This window comes from Coregonus clupeaformis, chromosome 13 (genome assembly GCF_020615455.1).
Source record: "Coregonus clupeaformis isolate EN_2021a chromosome 13, ASM2061545v1, whole genome shotgun sequence".
Taxonomy (NCBI): domain Eukaryota; kingdom Metazoa; phylum Chordata; class Actinopteri; order Salmoniformes; family Salmonidae; genus Coregonus; species Coregonus clupeaformis.
The window spans coordinates 25,751,319-25,773,091 of NC_059204.1; the positions used below are offsets into that span (position 1 = coordinate 25,751,319).

The window sequence follows — 21,773 nt, forward strand, 5'->3', positions numbered from 1 at the left end:
GGAGATTATTGGTTCAAACCGCCGTGTCTTTGTGAGAAGCGGTGTGGGTAAACGGATGATCTCCGCATTTGTAGTTCCCACTGTAAAGCATGGAGAAGGAGGTGTTATGGTGTGGGGGTGCTTTGCTGGTGACACGGTCTGTGATTGATTTAGAATTCAAGGCACACTTAACCAGCATGGCTACCACAGCATTCTATAGCGATACGCCCTCCCATCTGGTTTGGGCTTAGTGGGACTATCATTTGTTTTTCAACAGGACAATGACCCAACACACCTCCAGGCTGTGTAAGGGCTATTTAACCAAGAAGGAGTGTGATGGAGTGCAGCATCAGATGACCTGGCCTTCACAATCCCCCGACCTCAACCCAATTGAGATGGTTTGGGATGAGTCGGACGGCAGAGTGAAGGAAAAGCAGCCAACAAGTACTCAGCATATGTGGGAACTCCTTCAAGACTGTTGGAAAAGCATTCCAGGTGAAGCTGGTTGAGAGAATACCAAGAGTGTGCAAAGCTGTCATCTAGGGAAAGGGTGGCTACTTTGAAGAATCTCAAATACTACATGATTCCATATGTGTTATTTCATAGTTTTGATGTCTTCACTATTATTCTCAATGTAAAAAATTGTCTAAATAAAGAAAAACCCTTTATTAAAGTAGGTGTGTCCAAACTTTTAACTGGTACTGTGTGTGTGTGTGTGTGTGTGTGTGTGTACACACACATCCACAGCCTTTGGAAAGTATTCAGACCCCTTGACTTTTTCCACATTTTATTAGGTTACAGCCTTATTCTAAAATTGATGAAATTGTTTTTTCCCCCTCAATCTACACACAATACCCCATAATGACAAAGCAAAAATAGGTTTTGGAATTTCTTGCTAAAAAACAGAAATATTACATTTACATAAGTATTCAGACCCTTTACTCAGCATTCTGTTGAAGCACCTTTGGCAGCAATTACAGCCTCGAGTCTTCTTGGGTATGACGCTACAAGCTTGGCACACCTGTATTTGGGTAGTTTCTCCCATTCTTCTCTGCAGATCCTCTCAAGCTCTGTCAGGTTGGATGGGAAGCGTTCCTGCACAGCTATTGTCAGGTCTCTCCCGAGACGTTAGATGGGGTTCAAGTCCGGGCTCTGGCTGGGCCACTCAAGGACATCCAGAGACTTGTCCCGAAGCCACTCCTACGTTGTCTTGGCTGTTTGCTTAGGGTCGTTGTCCTGTTGGAAGGTGAACCTTCACCCCAGTCTGAGGTCCTGAGTGCTCTGGAGCAGGTTTTCATCAAGGATCTCTCTGTACTTTGCTCCATTCATCTTTGCCTCAATCCTGACTAGTCTCCCAGTCCCTGCCTCTGAAAAACATCCCCACAGCATGATTCTGCCACAATCATGCTTCACCGTAGGGATGGTCCCAGGTTTCCTCCAGACTTGACGGTTGGCATTCAGGCCAAAGAGTTCAATCTTGGTTTCATCAGACCAGAGAACCTTGTTTCTCATGGTCTGAGTGTCTTTAGGTGCCTTTTGGCAAACTCCAAGTGGTCTGTCATGTGCCTTTTACTGAGGAGTGATTTTCTGGCCACTCTACCATAAAATGCCTGATTGTTGGAGTGCTGCAGAGATGGTTGTCCTTCTGGAAGGTTCACCCATCTCCAGAGGAACTCTAGAGCTCTATCAGAGTGACTATCGGGTTCTTGGTCACCTCCCTGACCAAGGCCCTTCTCCCCCAATTGCTCAGTTTGGCCTGGCAGCCAGCTCTAGGACGTCCTGGTGTTTCGAAACTTCTTCCATTTAAGAATGATGGAGGCCACTGTGTTTTTGGGGACCTTCAATGCTGCAGAAGTGTTTTGGTACCCTTCCCCAGATCTGTGCCTCGAAACAATCCTGTCTCGGAGCTCTACGGACAATTCCTTCGACCTCATGGCTTGGTTTTTGTTCTGACATGGACTGTCAACTGTGGGACCTTATATAGACAGGTGTGTGCCTTTCCAAATCATGTCCAATCAATTGAATTTACCACAGGTGGACTCCAATCAAGTTGTAGAAACATCTCAAGGATGATCAATGGAAACAGGATGCACCTGAGCTCAATTTCGAGCATAGCAAAGGGTCTGAAAACTTATGTAAATACGTTTTTTTTATATATATAAATTTGCGAACATTTCTAAAAACCTGTTTTCGCTTTGTCATTATGGGGTATTATGTGTAGGTTGCTTAGGATTTTTATTTATTTAATCCATTTTAGAATAAGGCTGTAATGTAACAACATTTGGAAAAAGTCAAGGGGTCTGAATACTTTCCGAAGGCACTATATATATATATATATATATATATTTCCTGAGCTTTCTTATATCTCCTAGATATAGGACAAACACTTCAAAACCGTATGCCTTATTATAAATGTTTTAAATGCCTTTTTGCCATTTATGAATGTGTTATTCAATGCGTTTCTATGGGCTATAGTAGTAAAGGCCAAATTCAATATTTGTTTTATATTTATATAAATTCCAAATCAAATAGCTAAATGATCCATGGTACAGTGGGGGAAAAAAGTATTTAGTCAGCCACCAATTGTGCAAGTTCTCCCACTTAAAAAGATGAGAGAGGCCTGTAATTTTCATCATAGGTACACGTCAACTATGACAGACAAAATGAGAAAAAAAAATCCAGAAAATCACATTGTAGGATTTTTAATGAATTTATTTGCAAATTATGGTGGAAAATAAGTATTTGGTCAATAACAAAGGTTTCTCAATACTTTGTTATATACCCTTTGTTGGCAATGACACAGGTCAAACGTTTTCTGTAAGTCTTCACAAGGTTTTCACACACTGTTGCTGGTATTTTGGCCCATTCCTCCATGCAGATCTCCTCTAGAGCAGTGATGTTTTGGGGCTGTCGCTGGGCAACACTGACTTTCAACTCCCTCCAAAGATTTTCTATGGGGTTGAGATCTGGAGACTGGCTAGGCCACTCCAGGACCTTGAAATGCTTCTTACGAAGCCACTCCTTCGTTGCCCGGGCGGTGTGTTTGGGATCATTGTCATGCTGAAAGACCCAGCCACGTTTCATCTTCAATGCCCTTGCTGATGGAAGGAGGTTTTCACTCAAAATCTCACGATACATGGCCCCATTCATTGTTTCCTTTACACGGATCAGTCGTCCTGGTCCCTTTGCAGAAAAACAGCCCCAAAGCATGATGTTTCCACCCCCATGCTTCACAGTAGGTATGGTGTTCTTTGGATGCAACTCAGCATTCTTTGTCCTCCAAACACGACGAGTTGAGTTTTTACCAAAAGTTATATTTTGGTTTCATCTGACCATATGACATTCTCCCAATCCTCTTCTGGATCATCCAAATGCACTCTAGCAAACTTCCGACGGGCCTGGACATGTACTGGCTTAAGCAGGGGGACACGTCTGGCACTGCAGGATTTGAGTCCCTGGCGGCGTAGTGTGTTACTGATGGTAGGCTTTGTTACTTTGGTCCCAGCTCTCTGCAGGTCATTCACTAGGTCCCCCCGTGTGGTTCTGGGATTTTTGCTCACCGTTCTTGTGATAATTTTGACCCCACGGGGTGAGATCTTGCGTGGAGCCCCAGATCGAGGGAGATTATCAGTGGTCTTGTATGTCTTCCATTTCCTAATAATAGCTCCCACAGTTGATTTCTTCAAACCAAGCTGCTTACCTATTGCAGATTCAGTCTTCCCAGCCTGGTGCAGGTCTACAGTTTTGTTTCTGGTGTCCTTTGACAGCTCTTTGGTCTTGGCCATAGTGGAGTTTGGAGTGTGACTGTTTGAGGTTGTGGACAGGTGTCTTTTATACTGATAAGTTCAAACAGGTGCCATTAATACAGGTAACGAGTGGAGGACAGAGGAGCCTCTTAAAGAAGAAGTTACAGGTCTGTGAGAGCCAGAAATCTTGCTTGTTTGTAGGTGACCAAATACATATTTTCCACCATAATTTGCAAATAAATTCATTAAAAATCCTACAATGTGATTTTCTGGATTTTTTTTTCTCAATTTGTCTGTCATAGTTGACATGTACCTATGCCTCTCTCATATTTTTAAGTGGGAGAACTTGCACAATTGGTGGCTGACTAAATACTTTTTTTCCCCACTGTATGACCATCTTAAAACAATTCCATATGTCAGCTTAGAACCCCCAGAGGCTTAGGGTGTTTCTCAATATTCATACTACCGTGCTCCACGCTCTCATGCTCCGAGTGCGTTCTCCGACCACGTTCTCTTGAGTATGTTCTTGTGAGGACGAGAGTGTGGAGAACGCATAAAACAATACATTTGAGAAGCACTCGCACTCCCTCTACTGTATTACCTCACGCTTCACCTCCCCATTCACTGAACCTTCTTCCACCAGGACAATGACAACAGACGAAACAAGATATACACAAAGCAAACGTTTTACTTCATAATTATCAACTTGATATTTGAATCGTAATAATCTAGCTAGCCAGCTAAAGTTAAACAGGTAAAAATGACCTAAAACTAATGTTATGCAAGGTAGATGTACATTTTTCATGGGTAGCTACCAATTTTTCATGGGTAGCCAGCCAGCCAGTTGGCCCTATTGACTTGCTATGGTCTTACCCATTCACTGAACCGTCTTCCAGCCAGGACAACAATGGCAATAGAGACAAAAGAAGATATACACAAAGCAACCGTTTTACTTCATAACTATCAGCTAGCTATATGTGAATCATAATAATATAACTAACCAGATAGTTTAACAGGCAAAAATGACCTAAAACCAATATCATGCAAGATAGATGTCAATTATTTGCGGGTAACTAGCTAACAATTCTTCGTGGCTATCTAACAGTACTAGCAGCTAGCCAGTATACGGTACGTAGGCAGGTAAACATGCCAAAATTAACACAGCATGTATTTATTAACATATCAAGATAAAATATTGTAGTCAGGCAATATATGAGATGTGAAAAGGCAACATTTCATTCCTAAGTCAGAGTGTATTTTCTCTTCAGCTCAAATAATGCCCGCCATTGATTAAGACATTTTGCGTCATTTTTTTACATGGTTGCATCATATTTCTTTGCATACTTCAAAATATGTACAAACTGAGTACACATTCGAGAAGTGCCCTCCGTGCTCCGTTTCGCATACTTTGATTTGGACTCCTACTCCGACCCTTCCGTGCTCCAATTTGTGTGCTTGGAGCACTGTAGTATGCATTTTGAGAAACACCCTAAGACTTCTAGAGGTTTTTAAATGAAAAGAAGCCTAGTTAATTTATGAAGTGGAAAAAGTAGCACTTAGGGAAAACACCACTGCAGTGTGTACCTGTACAGAACCCCCCCGCAACATATTGATATTGACCACTGACTCATGTGGAACTCACCCTCCACGAGAGATGACCAGTTTGACTTTGACCTTGTAGGAGACCAGGATTCCAAGGACCTCCTTGTTAGTTATATCCTTAACACTGAAACACACACTCAAGAGAATGAGAGGGTGGTGAAAAAGGTTAACAGTAAGGGATGGGTTCTTGCATCTTCCAGGGTGCTGCGTTCGAAAATAAATCATAATAATGCATTTATGAGCTCAACCTCTCCCTTAGCATGTGTAAACTCACATGCTGGCCAAGTTACAGTATGTGTGGTGTGTGAAATATCACAGTGCTGAGGCCAAGCTAGAGAGAGTGTAATTATTATCTAACATGGTTTTGGATGCGAGTCATCGTACATGGTGCTGGAGGCCAGGTTGGTGTCCTCATGTTTGAGCTTTCCGTCCAGGGCCAGGCCTCTCTTCTCGCGGTTCTTGTCTAGCGTGGGTGTGAGGGTGTACACCTTACAGAACGTAGAGCTAGACGACACCTGGTCACTGAGGAGAGGAACACACACACTTATCAGCACACCTGGGCCATAACTGGAATATCAATAGATCTGGACAATAAGGTATGGGAAAACACCTGATCACAAGCTAGAGGTTATTAAGAGATGTCTTGGAAGCCTGAAAAATGATACAAATGGCATGAACAGGAAAGGATGGGGGAGGGAGAGCAAGGCCCAGCCGGAACTGTACAGGATATTATTAGAACCAAGGGTCCCTTGTACCAAATCAAACTTCAGCACTAATATAAAATAACAGGGCTACTCCTAGAAAGTATTCATACAGTACATGGATCATACACGATTGAAAAGAGAAATATGTATGATTTATTCATATTGCCTTACACTTCTTAGATAAATATAAAGTCTACAGTGAATTTGTTTGATCAGCAGCCATACAGTGAGGGAAAAAAGTATTTGATCCCCTGCTGATTTTGTACGTTTGCCCACTGACAAAGAAATTATCAGTCTATAATTTCAATGGTAGGTTTATTTGAACAGTGAGAGACAGAATAACAACACAAAAATCCAGAAAAACGCATGTCGAAAATTTTATAAATTGACTTGCATTTTAATGAGGGAAATAAGTATTTGACCCCCTCTCAATCAGAAAGATTTCTGGCTCCCAGGTGTCTTTTATATAGGTAACGATCTGAGATTAGGAGCACACTCTTAAAGGGAGTGCTCCTAATCTCAGTTTGTTACCTGTATAAAAGACACCTGTCCACAGAAGCAATCAATCAATCAGATTCCAAACTCTCCACCATGGCCAAGACCAAAGAGCTCTCCAAGGATGTCAGGGACAAGATTGTAGACCTACACAAGGCTAGAATGGGCTACAAGACCATCGCCAAGCAGCTTGGTGAGAAGGTGACAACAGTTGGTGCGATTATTCGCAAATGGAAGAAACACAAAATAACTGTCAATCTTCCTCGGCCTGGGGCTCCATGCAAAATCTCACATCGTGGAGTTGCAATGATCATGAGAATGGTGAGGAATCAGCGCAGAACTACACAGGAGGATCTTGTCAATGATCTCAAGGCAGCTGGGACCATAGTCACCAAGAAAACTATTGGTAACACACTACGCCGTGAAGGACTGAAATCCTGCAGCGCCCGCAAGGTCCCACTGCTCAAGAAAGCACATATACATGCCCGTCTGAAGTTTGCCAATGAACATCTGAATGATTCAGAGGAGAACTGGGTGAAAGTGATGTGGTCAGATGAGACCAAAATGGAGCTCTTTGGCATCAACTCAACTCGCCGTGTTTGGAGGAGGAGGAATGCTGCCTATGACCCCAAGAACACCATCCCCACCGTCAAACATGGAGGTGGAATCATTATGCTTTGTGGGACAGGACAACTTCACCGCATCAAAGGGACGATGGATGGGACCATGTACCGTCAAATCTTGGGTGACAACCTCCTTCCCTCAGCCAGGGCATTGAAAATGGGTCGTGGATGGGTATTCCAGCATGACAATGCCCCAAAACACACGGCCAAGGCAACAAAGGAGTGGCTCAAGAAGAAGCACATTAAGGTCCTGGAGTGGCCTAGCCAGTCTCCAGACCTTAATCTCATAGAAAATCTGTGGAGGGAGCTGAAGGTTCGAGTTGCCAAATGTCAGGCCCGAAACCTTAATGACTTGGAGAATATCTGCAAAGAGGAGTGGGACAAAACCCTCCTGAGATGTGTGCAAACCTGGTGGCCAACTACAAGAAATGTCTGACCTCTGTGATTGCCAACAATGGTTTTGCCACCAAGTACTAAGTCATGTTTTGCAGATGGGTCAAATACTTATTTCCCTCATTAAAATGCAAATCAATTTATAACATTTTTGAAATGCGTTTTTCTGGATTTGTTTGTTGTAATTCTGTCTCTCACTGTTCAAATAAACCTACCATTAAAGTTATAGACTGATCATTTCTTTGTCAGTGGGCAAACGTACAAAATCAGCAGGGGATCAAATACTTTTTTCCCTCACTGTACTTGCTGGATGAGGCTGTGGGAAGAGGATGTCAGATAAGAGATGTGTGATTCATTTAAACCACAGCTAACTTAGCTACAAACATAATGATACACATGCAGAAAGAAAAATAGTAAAATACTAAACTAAGGTTAACAGAAAGCACAAGAGGAAATGGATGAAACCAAGAGAAGAGAACAACATTTGACAAATGGGTTGTCGTTCTGGCTTCAGGAATGGAGGTTCAAATCCACTCTCTTCCCTCCTGTTGCTACACTCCAGTTGGGCTTTGCGGATGGATGCCACAGAGCGGGCAGACACAGTCAAACTAGATCTGAGAACAATTTAAGATCTGCTACGCAGCCCCTGAGACAGTCTGAGAGAAGCAGAAAGCCCAGACCCACAGAAACATACACACAGGCATCAGCTTTACACAGCGTCATTCCAGCTAAAAGCAAACTAAATCCCCAGGTGCTGCCTGCCACAATGTATGACTGGCTATACTGCAGTAGTTCAGAACCGCCAGGAGATGGGGGATGTTCTCTGGGTAACTGAGACAGCGCTTCACCACTCGTGTTCATTTTTTAGACATACACAAAATGACAGGGTGTTTCTCTGCCATCTAAAGTAGCCTCAAATGTCTATGGACAGGTTACCAATGCTTTGGGTACTTGTTGTTCCTCATTTGCCCACAGTGTGTCCATGTTTTGTCCTCTACCTGTAGCATAGAAGGAACTGTGTTTAGAATGACAAACTCAAAAAAAAATTGTTCCTTGCCAGACCAGGGCAAATGTTGTTTCAACATTTGTTCATCCTAAAATACTGATATACAATGGCAGAATAGCGCCAGAAATCAAACATGGTATTACTCAACTTTTAATGTCACCAACATAGCCTATATACCATGAAGTCATGAAGTCAGGTGCTGCAGCTAGGGCTGTGGTGGTCATGAAATTGTCAGCAGGTTATTGTCATGCAAAAGACTGCCAGTCTCACAGTAATTGACCTTTAGTTAACATAAACATGTTTAGCATCTTGACCATTAGTGAACATAAACATGTTTAGCATCTCCAGGCTCCACTCATACAACTAACATACAAGCCTCTGATGCATGCCTTTGGAACATCTACATAAAAAAAAGTATAATAAATCAATTGAATATACACCATCACAATACATTAATTAATTATTTATTTTAGGCGGGTCTAAAAAAAAACATTATATGAATTTTTTTTATTTCAGAAGAACAGAATATGAGTTGGCCTACTGTATGTTATCTGGCTATGCCATAGGCTGTAGGCTTCTTCATTTAGCAGACAAGATATGATTATAAGTCCTGTGACATTATTATATATATATTATATGATAGTAAGAAGAATATAATTGAACTTAGCTGAATAAAATAGAATGGATATTTTTCCCATTACGGAGCGAGAGTGCGCGCATATGAAGTGGCTACCAGAGCATATGAGCGGAGTGGAGCGGGAGCGAGCGTGGAGCGTGAGCGGACGGATTTTGAACAGAGCGCAGAGCGGCATTTTTAAAAGGACGGAGCGTCGCCCTATGTCCCGCTCCAATTTCGCTCGCTCACACCACGAGTCTGAAGCATGCTCAAGCCTGACCCAGAATCCATCTGTTTAATTTAATTTGTGTCGTCCATTAATTTGTATTTTATAGAGCGAGAGGAGCAGCAGCAGCAACAAGAGAAAAGGGTTGAGGAATTCAAAAGTTTATTCACTGCACGCAAAGGCTCAACCATAACAAGGGAGAGAAAAAGAGAGCTGGATGTAGCATTTTTTGAAATGATTTTCATGGACTATGAACCGCTGAGTAAAGGAGAACGCGAAGGGATGCAACACTTCGCCAGCGCAGCTCAACCGGGCTACACTCCCCCAAGAAACTATGATAAATCAGTACTTTACTTTGTCAAATTTACATCTGAGATGCCCCATTCACATGCTTCAGCTGGCGATCAAAACGCCGTTAACAAGCACGACAACATTAATAGGCTGTTAGTGAAAGTCGGGCACCTGGTGAAAAGTGTACGCAAGAGCACAGAGGAAACCGACCAATTAGGTGTCCGCCCCACAAATGCCTGCGCCATTCGATGGAGCAGCCAGCTGCGGATGATTCAGTCGTTCATCCGGTTGTTCCAAAAAGACCCGTTATGGTAAAACAAACTCAAGTCTAATGTTGCTAACATCACCCTGAATCAAGTACAGCAGCTGACGCACCTTGTCAGTGTGCTGACACCACTAGCAGATCTCACAGACAAAATGCAGAAGGAGCTGGGGAACCTGGGGATGATCCTCCCTGCTGTCACAGAAATCAAATCCCTGCTCACCGATTACACTCACGCTGCACTTCCAATGGGCATCGCTGCTTTTGCAGAAACATTGGCAAACAACGTGTCAATTCGCTATGGAATATACTATACTGATTAACATCTCATTTTAGCGTCAGTGTTAGATCCCGTTTCAAGACAGAATGGATAATCCGAGATGAGTCTGTATGCAACAAATTCGGGGAGATAAAGTAAGGCTGTGGTTTAAGCTAAAAGTGAAATACATGCAGATTTTGTTCCTTTTTTGGAGTGAGCGGGGGGCGATTTGAGTGGAGCGCGATGCAAACTGCGTTGAGCGCTGAGCGATAATGAGCGGACTGGCCTGATGTGGCTTTGAGCGGGGGGAGCGGAGGGGTGAACAGCTCCGTGAGCGAGGAGCTGAGATTCTCACCGCTCCACTCCGCTCATATGCTCTGGTGGCTACAGTGCCCTCCACTATTATTGGCACCCCTGTTTAAGATGTGGTCGAGGACTTCCAAAAATTCTCCTTTTTTTTTTTAAACAACATAGAACCCAAATGCAAAAAAAGAGAAAAATCCAACCTTTTATTTAAGTACATTACTTTGGTGGTAAAAAAAAAAATCACACATTTAGAAGAAAAAAAAACTTGAAATCATGTGTCCCACAATTATTGGCACCCCTAACAATTCCGCTGAAAATTTTAATTGATTTTTTTTTAAATATATTTTTCTGTAGTTGCTAAAGTTGGTCAGGGTATCTAGGAACTTTTAATTAGTAATTCATGACTTCCTGTTTCCCTGGGGTATAAATATGACGTGACACAGAGGCCTAATTCTCTTACCCATTTGTCAACATGGCAAAGACAAGAGAACACACCATTCAAGTAAGGCAGATTTGTGTCGACCTTCATAAGTCAGGCAATGGCTACAAGAAAATAGCCACTCGCCTTAACTTGCCCGTATCTACAGTCAGAGGAATCATTAAGAAGTTTAAAACAACTGGAACAGTGACAAACAAGGCTGGAAGAGGTCCCAAGTTTATCTTGCCACAACGCACAGTGAGGAGGATGGTAAGAGAAGTAAAAAAAGTCCTAAGCTCACTGTCACAGAATTGCATCAAAGAGTGGCATCTTGGGGTCACAAAGTCTCCAAAACAACCATCAGATGCTCTCTACATGCCAACAAGCTGTTTGGGAGGCATGCAAGGAAAAAGCCTTTTCTCACTAACACTCACAAACGTAAACGTCTGGAGTTTGCTAAGCGGCACTGGGACTTCAACTGGGATCGTGTGCTTTGGTCAGATGAGACTAAGATTGAGCTTTTTGGCAACAAACACTCTAAGTGGGTCTGGCGTAAAACAAAAGATGAGTATGCCGAAAAGCACCTCATGCCCACCGTGAAGTATGGTGGAGGATCTGTGATGCTGTGGGCCTGTTTCTCTTCCAAAGGCCCTGGGAACCTTGTTAGGGTGCATGGCATTATGAACGCTTTGAACTACCAGGACATTTTAAATAAAAACCTGATGGCCTCTGCCAGAAAGCTGAAGATGGGTCGTCATTGGGTCTTTCAGCAGGATAATGATCCAAAACATGTGGCAAAATCTACACAAAAATGGTTCAGCAGTCACAAACTCAAGGTCCTCCCATGGCCATCTCAGTCCCCAGACCTCAACCCAATCGAAAACCTGTGGTGCGAGCTAAAGAGGAGAGTGCATAAGAGAGGACCCAGGACACTGGATGATCTAGAAAGATTGTGCAAAGAAGAATGGTCAAAGATCCCTCTCTCTGTGTTCTCCAAACTTGTGAAATGTTATAGGAGGAGATTAAGTGCGGTCTTGTTGACAAAAGGGGGTTGTACAAAGTATTAACATCAGGGGTGCCAATAATTGTGGGACACATGATTTCAAGTTAATTTTTTTCTAAATGTGTGATTTTTTTTTTTATACCAAAGTAACGTACTTAAATAAAAGGTTGGATTTTTCTCTTTTTTTGCATTTGGGTTCTATGTTGTTTAAAAAAAATGAGAATTTTTGGAAGTCCTCGACCACATCTTAAACAGGGGTGCCAATAATTGTGGAGGGCACTGTATGTTGAGCGTAAAAGTGATCATTTGAAACAGGTCCTACGCGCTAGATTTAGAGTTATTTGGCAACTTTAGTTGTGAATGATATTAACTTTAGAATGACTTAGAAATCAAAAGAAATGGGCTGCATGATGCGACTATAGGCTATTGATGATTTGAGAAAGTCGCAACAAAAAAATGCTTGCGCTTTGCTCCTTGCCTCAGGCTGCACAAGCTGTTCTCTCGTCAAGTGATCATTTTTCCACCAATCTCAATTTTAACTTGTCTTTGCTAATATGTAAAATTAGTTTCGATTTATAATGGCCCATTATCAAATGAGCAAGTAAAAAAGACATGTCATCCATATGCACTGGAATAGCGAATGGAGGCCACTTTGCTGCGGGTACGTTTTTCACTCATGTTGGGTAGGCTACTCCGGTAATTTCGCAGCGCCACAGGTGATATTCAGTCCAAACTCTGTATGCCATGGGCTCTCCAACCCTGTTCCTGCAGATACCCAATGCTTAATTTGGGAAACCAAGTGAAATCTGTTCGGGAACACCGATAGTAACATGTTTTCACAACGAAAGATATTTAATTAAACTGTTAACAGCACCCCTCTCTCTGCGCGCTGGAGAAAGGAATGAATGAGAGGAGGAGATGGGCGGCGCACAATTGGTCCAGCGTCGTCCAAGGTAGGGGAGGGTTTGGCCGGCAGGGATGTAGGTTCGTTTCCCACAGGGGGCCAGTATGAAAAAATAAATACAAAAATAAACGCTATTCAAAATCTAAAACAAATTCACTATAATTTTAGGCTAAATCTGAATTTGTTTAATTTAGCCTAGACCAATTATGTACCAAAGATATGTTTTTCTGCCATGCAATTGGCTATTTAATGGCACAATCATTATTTTAATTCAGGGTTTTTTGGGGGGCTTGGGCTCATATATAGGCTTATGCATAAACTCTAATATGCATATGGTGCTTTGAATTTATCATCACCTTAGAAATCTCTGTCCATTTTGTTGTGTTAGGCTTTGAAACAACATCCACAGCGACCATGTTTTCCACTCAGTTTCAACCTATTGTTTAACTTCTTTCTTCAAATTGATCAATCACAGTGAGGTACGTTTTTAAAAAATATACTGTTTTGATAAGTATTTGATGTGATTTTCGATTGCATTTGCATTGATGTCAGAGTGGTTAGAGCAGTGGTTTCCAACCTTTTTTGGTTACTGTACCACCAATTTAATTTTGCTCTGCCCGGAGTACCCCCTCATGTAGATTTTACCAGTAAGACCTATGGTCTCATGAGTCTTCCAGTACCCCCTGTGGATAGGCCAAGTACCCCCAGGGGTCCTAGTACCCCTGGTTGGGAACCACTGGGTTAGAGGGACAATAGACAATAAAACACTTTAGCGAGCATGCCTTCCTAATTGACCTGGCCCAGGTATCCTGGATGGATATAGATCTCATTCCGTCAGTAGAGGATGCCTGGTTGTTCCTTAAAAGTAATTTCCTCTCAATCTTAAATAAACATGCCCCATTCAAAAAATACAGAACTAAGAACCGATATAGCCCCTGGTTCTCCTCAGACTTGACTGCCCTTGACCAGCACAAAAACATCCTGTGGCGTACAGCATTAGCATCAAATAGCCCCCGCGATATGCAACTTTTCAGGGAAGTTAGGAACCAATATACACAAGCAGTCAGGAAAGCAAAGGCTAACTTTTTCAAACAGAAATTTGCATCCTGTAGCACTAACTCCAAAAAGTTTTGGGACACTGTAAAGTCCATGGAGAATAAGAGCACTTCCTCCCAGCTGCCCACTGCACTGAGGCTAGGAAACACTATCACCACCGATAAATCTACAATAATCTAGAATTTCAACAAGCATTTTGCTACAGCTGGCCATGCTTTCCATCTGGCTACCACTAACCCGGCCACCAACTCTGCACCCTCTGCTGCAACTTGCCCATGCCCCCCCCGCTTCTCCTTCACACAAATTCAGACAGCTGATGTTTTGAAAGCGCTGCAAAATCTGGACCCCTACAAATCAGCTGGGCTAGACAATCTGGACCCTTTCTTTCTAAAACTAGCCGCCGAAATTGTCGCAACCCCTATTACTAGTCTGTTCAACCTCTCTTTCATAACGTTTGAGATCCCCAGAGATTGGAAAGCTGCCGCGGTCATCCCCCTCTTCAAAGGGGGTGACACTCTAGATCCAAACTGCTACAGACCTATATCCATCCTGCCCTGCCTTTCGAAAGTATTTGAAAGCCAAGTTAACAAACAGATCACCGACCATTTCGAATACCACCGTACCTTCTCCGCTATGCAATCCGGTTTCCGAGCTGGTCACGGGTGCACTTCAGCCACGCTCAAGGTCATAAACGATATTATAACCGCGATTGATAATAGACAGTACTGTGCAGCCGTCTTCATCGACCTGGCCAAGGCTTTCGACTCTGTCAACCACCACATTCTTATTGGCAGACTAAATAGCCTTGGTTTCTCAAATGACTGCCTCGCCTGGTTCACCAACTACTTCTCAGATAGAGTTCAGTGTGTCAAATCGGAGGGCCTGTTGTCTGGACCTATGGCAGTCTCTATGGGGGGTGCCACAGGGTTCAATTCTTGGGCCGACACTTTTCTCCGTGTATATCAATGATGTCGCTCTTGCTGCTGGTGACTCTCAGATCCACCTCTACGCAGACGACACCATTTTGTATACATCTGGCCCTTCATTGGACACTGTGTTAACAAACCTCCAAACGAGCTTCAATGCCATACAACAATCCTTCAGTAGCCTCCAACTGCTCTTAAACACTAGTAAAACTAAATGCATGCTTTTCAATCGAACGCTGCTGGCACCCGCCCACCCGACTAGAATCACCACTCTCGACGGGTCTGACCTAGAGTATGTGGACAACTACAAATACCTAGGTGTCTGGTTAGACTGTAAACTCAACTTCCAGACTCACATAAAGAATCTCCAATCCAAAGTTAAATCTAGAATCGGCTTCCTATTTCGCAACAAAGCCTCCTTCACTCATGCTGCCAAACATGCCCTCGTAAAACTGACTATCCTACCGATCCTTGACTTCGGCGATGTCATTTACAAAATAGCCTCCAACACTCTACTCAGCAAATTGGATGTAGTCTATCACAGTGCCATCCGTTTTGTCTCCAAAGCCCCATACACTACCCACCACTGTGACCTGTACGCTCTTGTTGGCTGGTCCTCACTACATGTTCGTCGTCAAACCCACCGGCTCCAGGCCATCTATAAATCACTGCTAGGCAAATCCCCGCCTTATCTTAGCTCATTGGTCACCATAGCAGCACCCACCCGTAGTCTGCGCTCCAGCAGGTATATCTCACTGGTCATTCCCAAAGCCAACACCTCCTTTGGCCGCCATTCCTTCCAGTTCTCTGCTGCCAATGACTGGAACGAATTGCAAAAATCTCTGAAGCTGGAGACTCTTATCTCCCTCAATAACTTTAAGCATCAGTTGTCAGAGCACCTTACCGATCACTGCACCTGTACACAGCCCATCTGAAATTAGCCCACCCAACTACCTCATCCCTATATTGTTATTTATTTTGCTCTTTTGCACCCCAGTATCTCTATTTGCACATAATCTCTTGCACATCTAGCATTCCAGTGTTAATACTATTGTAATTATTCTGCACTATAGCCTATTTATTGCCTTACCTCCATAACTTGCTACATTTGCACACACTGTATATATATTTTCTGTTGTATTTTTGACTTTATGTTTTTTTACCCCATATGTAACTCTGTGTTGTTTTTATTGCACTGCTTTGCTTTATCTTGGCCAGGTCGCAGTTGTAAATGAGAACCTGTTCTCAACTGGTTTACCTGGTTAAATAAAGGTGAAATAAAAATAAAATAAAAAAATAGAGCCCTGAGTACCAGGCCATTAGCGACCTGATGATCGTTAGCGAGTTGGGTAGGCTACTACTATTGCATGTCCAGTGTGCATAAGAGGAGATTACCTTGACTCAACGTAGAATTCTACTGTGGTCATGACTCATGACTGCCAGTGTGGCGGTAATACGGTCAACAGCCCTAGGTGTGATGTATAAAAGAGGAAACAGGCAAAGGGGAAATAAAGGAAGACTCGAGGTTTTGCTCGCCTGAGGTAGAGTATCTTATGATAAGCTGTAGACCGCACTATTTACCAAGAGAGTTTTCATCTATATTTTTCATAGCTGTCTATTTACCACCACAAACCAATGCTGACATTAAGATTGCACTGAATGAGCTGTATAAGGCCATAAGTCAACAGGAAAACGCTCATCCAGATGCAGCGCTCCTAGTGGCCGGGGACTTTAATGCAGGGAAACTTAAATCCGTTCTACCTAATTTCTACCAGCATGTTAAATGTGCAACCAGAGGAAAAAAAACTCTAGACCACCTTTACGTCTCACACAGAGACGCATACAAAGCTCTCCCTCGCCCTCCATTTGGCAAATCTGACCATAACTCTATCCTCCTGATTCCTGCTTATAAGCAAAAACTAAAGCAGGAAGCACCAGTGACTCGGTTAATAAAAAAGTGGTCAGATGACGCAGATGCTAAGCTACAGGACTGTTTTGCTAGCACAGACTGGAACATGTTCCGGGATTCTTCAGATAGCATTGAGGAGTACACCACATCAGTCACTGGCTTCATCAATAAGTGCATCGATGATGTCGTCCCCACAGTGACCGTACGTACATACCCCAACCAGAAGCCATGGATTACAGGAAACATCCGCAGTGAGCTAAAGGGTAGAGCTGCCGCTTTCAAGGAGCGGGACTCTAACCCGGACGCTTATAAGAAATCCCGCTATGCCCTCCGACGAACCATCAAACAGGCAAAGAGTCAATACAGGACTAAGATTGAATCGTACTACACTGGCTCTGACGCTCGTCGGATGTGGCAGGGCTTGAAAACTATTACAGACTACAAAGGGAAGCACAGCCGCGAGCTGCCCAGTGACACAAGACTTCCAGACGAGGCTAAACCACTTCTATGCTCGCCCGAGGCAAGCAACACTGAAGCATGCATGAGAGCACCAGCTGTTCCGGATGACTATGTGATCACGCTCTCCGTAGCCGATGTGAGTAAGACTTTTAAGCAGGTCAACATTCACAAGGCCGCAGGGCCAGACGGATTACCAGGACGTGTACTCCGAGCATGTGCTGACCAACTGGCAAGTGTCTTCACTGACATTTTCAACATGTCCCTGACTGAGTCTGTAATACCAACATGTTTCAAGCAGACCACCATAGTCCCCGTGCCCAAGGACTCTAAGATAACCTGCCTAAATGACTACCGACCCGTAGCACTGACGTCTGTAGCCATGAAGTGCTTTGAAAGGCTGGTCATTGCTCACATCAACAGCATTATCCCAGAAACCCTAGACCCACTCCAATTTGCATACCGCCCCAACAGATCCACAGATGATGCAATCTCTATTGCACTCCACACTGCCCTTTCCCACCTGGACAAGAGGAACACCTACGTGAGAATGCTATTCATTGACTACAGCTCAGCATTCAACACCATAGTGCCCTCAAAGCTCATCACTAAGCTAAGGATCCTGGGACTAAACACCTCCCTCTGCAACTGGATCCTGGACTTCCTGACGGGCCGCCCCCAGGTGGTAAGGGTAGGTAACAACACATCTGCCACACTGATCCTCAACACGGGGGCCCCTCAGGTGTGCGTGCTCAGTCCCCTCCTGTACTCCCTGTTCACCCATGACTGCATGGCCAGGCACGACTCCAACACCATCATTAAGTTTGCCGACGACACAACAGTGGTAGGCCTGATCACCGACAAGACAGCCTATAGGGAGGAGGTCAGAGACCTGGCCGTGTGGTGCAGGATAACAACCTCTCCCTCAACGTGACCAAGACAAAGGAGATGATTGTGGACTACAGGGAAAAAAAGAGGACTGAGCACGCCCCCATTCTCATCGACGGGGCTGTAGTGGAACAGGTTGAGAGCTTCAAGTTCCTTGGTGTCCACATCACCAACGAACTATCATGGTCCAAACACACCAAGACAGTCGTGAAGAGGGCACGACAAAGCCTATTCCCCCTCAGGAGACTGAAAAGATTTGGCATGGGTCCTCAGATCCTCAAAAAATTCTATAGCTGCACCATCGAGAGCATCCTGACTGGTTGCATCACCGCCTGGTATGGCAACTGCTTGGCCTCCGACCGCAAGGCACTACAGAGGGTAGTGCGTACGGCCTAGTACATCACTGGGGCCAAGCTTCCTGCCATCCAGGACCTCTATACCAGGCGGTGTCAGAGGAAGGCCCTCAAAATTGTCAAAGACTCCAGCCACCCTAGTCATAGACTGTTCTCTCTGATACCGCACGGCAAGCGGTACCGGAGTGCCAAGTCTAGGTCCAAAAGACTTCTCAACAGCTTCTACCCCCAAGCCATAAGACTCCTGAACAGCTAATCATGGCTACCTGGACTATTTGCACTGCCCCCCCACCCCATCCTTTTACGCTGCTGCTACTCTGTTAATTATTTATGCATAGTCACTTTAACTCTACCCACATGTACATATTACTTCAACTACCTCAACTAGCTGGTGCCCTCGCACATTGACTCTGCACCGGTACCCCCCTGTATATATAGCCTCCCTACTGTTATTTTATTTTACTTCTGCTCTTTTTTTCTCAACACTTTTTTTGTTGTTTTATTTTTACTTTTTTGTTAAAAATAAATGCACTGTTGGTTAAGGGCTGTAAGTAAGCATTTCACTGTAATGTCTGCACCTGTTGTATTCGGCGCATGTGGCCAATAAAATTTGATTTGATTTGAACTGAGGAGGGATATAGGTATAAGAGTCAGGTAAAATACTCACTCTGCCTCCACCTGAGCCACTGGACACTTGTACTGAGCCGTACTGAACAGACAGATATCAGCATACTGTCGCACTGGAGAGAGAGGGAAATAAAAAGTTAACCACACACATACAAAATAAAACAGAGGGGAGAAGAATGAAGAGCCTAGAGTCATAAAAAACCATAATTGATAAAACTTTGATTAAAGACAGGTACCTGAGATTTTGACTCTTTTGACAGTCTTGGTGGAGTTGTTGGTGACGTGAACATTCACGCTGATGGGTTCTCCATGGTAGTAGAGCTCTTTATCCAGAGAGGCTTCCAGGTGTAGTGAGCGGTCCGACATGAGGAAGCTCCGTGTGGTCTCCACCATGGGCTGAGGCCCAGGCTTCTCTGGGGCATACTGCACCTTACGGATCACTAGCCGCACAGAGTTCCTACACAACACACACGTTATACTTTACAGATCACCAACTTTGCTGACTAACTAAAAACACACAGAGAAATGCACAGACATGCATATCACATGCTTTCAAGGATTACATACCCTAAAAAAGCTGCTGCAGAAGACACACAACAGAGTGAAATGGCTTTCGTACCGTTTGTGAATCTTCTCCTCTATTGATTTGGCACAGAACGCTCTGATCTCAAAGTCTACCCCACATGCCTAAAGAGAGAAAGGTGGAAGAAAGGAGAGGAGGAGAGACAGGGACATAAATTATAAAATGGGCATTATTAGTTTCATGTGGGTGTGTATTGTTGAATCTACAGGTATGGAAATTGCTACGTTTAGATATCCGTCATATAATGTGTAAGTTTGCATGAAGTGATGCTGAACCTTCCCCGTGTCTTCTGGTCCTGGCTGTAAGGTGACTGAGCACGGCAGGTTCTGGGGAATCTGAGAGACAGACACAAATTTGCCATATTGTATTGTATTATTTTACAGACTCAAAGTATATGTATGTTCATGTGTGTGTCTTCTTGACTCACAGAGAAGTAGAAGGGGTGTGCCTGCTGGCCCAGTTTCTTCAGTAGTCTCTCCTGCAGGCGGCTGTTGGCTTTGTGTTCCCCTGCGATTGGAGGGAAGGCCTGGAAGGTGGAGATGTACAGATCCTTCCGGAAGGACAGGCCCAGCACGTCCAGGTCCTCACGGCCATAGCGGAATGCACACGTCAGAGTCACAAACACTGGGTAGGAGGAGGAGGGGTTTGAACATCAGAAGAGGTTGATATAAAATGGCAAAAAATAGAGGAGACAAAACAGTGTAGAGAATGAGGAAGACCTTTCCTGTCTTTCAGGTACTCAGGGTCCACTAGGATCACACCATCTGTGAGAAAGGAAAATGTCAAGAGGGGAATTCATTGTTTGAAACACAGTGTTTACGAACAATAAAATTAGGCAGTTTTATGAGAGATTCTCTGATTCCCATGATGCTCTAACCAGTAAACTCATTGATCGTTCAGCACTTACCGACTGGGTCCACCTGGTCAAGGTGATCCACAAAGTCTCTCTTTCCCAGGTATACTGTGACCTGCAGAAAGGAGGAGGGAGGAAAGTAGAGGAACTTAGACAAATGTGAACGTGTCACAATTAATAACATAAACCATCAAAGGATACAACTAGTAATGCAATACTCATGTCCTTTACCTTGCAGTTGGGGCTTGACTTCTTGAAGACTCTGACAAAAGGACACGGGAGATAGAAAGTGAGAGAGAAAGCAAGAAAGAGAGATTTGATCAAGTAGGAAGATATAAAGTATGGGGTGTAATCATTAGTCCAAACAGTTGCAAAATGTAACGTTTTGAAACTAAATTTAGAGTTTATATTGAACAAATTCAGGTAGGCCTCTCCTCGTTTCGTTTGCTTCTGTTTAAGAAACATTTTGTAACAGAATCGGCATAATGAATACGCCCCTGGTGTTCGTCCAGTTTGTCCTCTATTATGTCCCAGAGGTGTAGGGTTAGACCCAATATCCTGCATCTGGACAGGAAACCCTCTCCCAGCAAATAGAGGCCATTTCCTGCTGCTGACTGCCACAAACAGAACAGGAAAAAAACACTCCTTCCTCATTTCACGAGGAATATCTACAAAGGAGTATTGATACATACTGTGTGTACTCATTACGCCTACTGCAGCATGCATGCAGAACATTTTTTCTGTTATGACACAAGCATCCTTGTCATGCAGATCAACAATAGTTTCTGAACTAAATTCTCAGAGAGCACTTCCATCATCACAGACTAGGCCTACACACACCCTATGCATACCTAACCTAGGTACCCAAATATGGAATGTGGCGAGATGTAACACAGTGTGTGCGTGCATATAGGAGGAAAGAGGATATTAACTGGCGAGCATTGAACGACTATAGTCCGCAGTCATAAATGGGATATCTAGGCTATCTTTGCATAGAACCTCATCCCAGTGACTGCCACTGACTGATAAGGACAAGTCAACAACTCATTAACAATAGGGGAATGAAGAGGAACCACTGACTACTAGTCCATTTCTGAGCAGGACTAGGGGAGGAAGGTGAATACTTTACTCTTTCCCACTAGTGGTGGAGAACATAAGCACACTAACAGTATATAGTAGTAAGTTTGACTTGGGATATAATTTAACTAGAGTGAGTCTGTGTAGTGGACACGGGGCATGGTGCATGTCTCCAGAGCACAGGCCCAGGGTGAAGGTGTCTTATCTTCTCG

General features: G+C 43.8%; 1 protein-coding gene across 4 annotated transcripts in view; it reads right to left on the reverse strand.

The window, feature by feature from the left end:
* LOC121579815 (arrestin red cell) overlaps nt 1–21,773 on the reverse strand; it is a 31,081-nt gene that overhangs the window by 7,814 nt on the left and 1,494 nt on the right. For all 4 annotated transcript variants that reach the window (XM_041894725.2, XM_041894727.2, XM_041894724.2 and 1 more), the window contains exons 2-11: nt 20,716–20,746; nt 20,539–20,599; nt 20,351–20,395; nt 20,059–20,255; nt 19,907–19,966; nt 19,668–19,735; nt 19,285–19,505; nt 19,089–19,161; nt 5,712–5,849; nt 5,368–5,451 (exon numbers count right to left, since the gene is read on the reverse strand). In XM_041894725.2, coding sequence (XP_041750659.1) covers nt 5,368–5,451; nt 5,712–5,849; nt 19,089–19,161; nt 19,285–19,505; nt 19,668–19,735; nt 19,907–19,966; nt 20,059–20,255; nt 20,351–20,395; nt 20,539–20,599; nt 20,716–20,746 — 978 coding nt within the window. The remainder of the gene's footprint in view (nt 1–5,367; nt 5,452–5,711; nt 5,850–19,088; nt 19,162–19,284; nt 19,506–19,667; nt 19,736–19,906; nt 19,967–20,058; nt 20,256–20,350; nt 20,396–20,538; nt 20,600–20,715; nt 20,747–21,773) is intronic.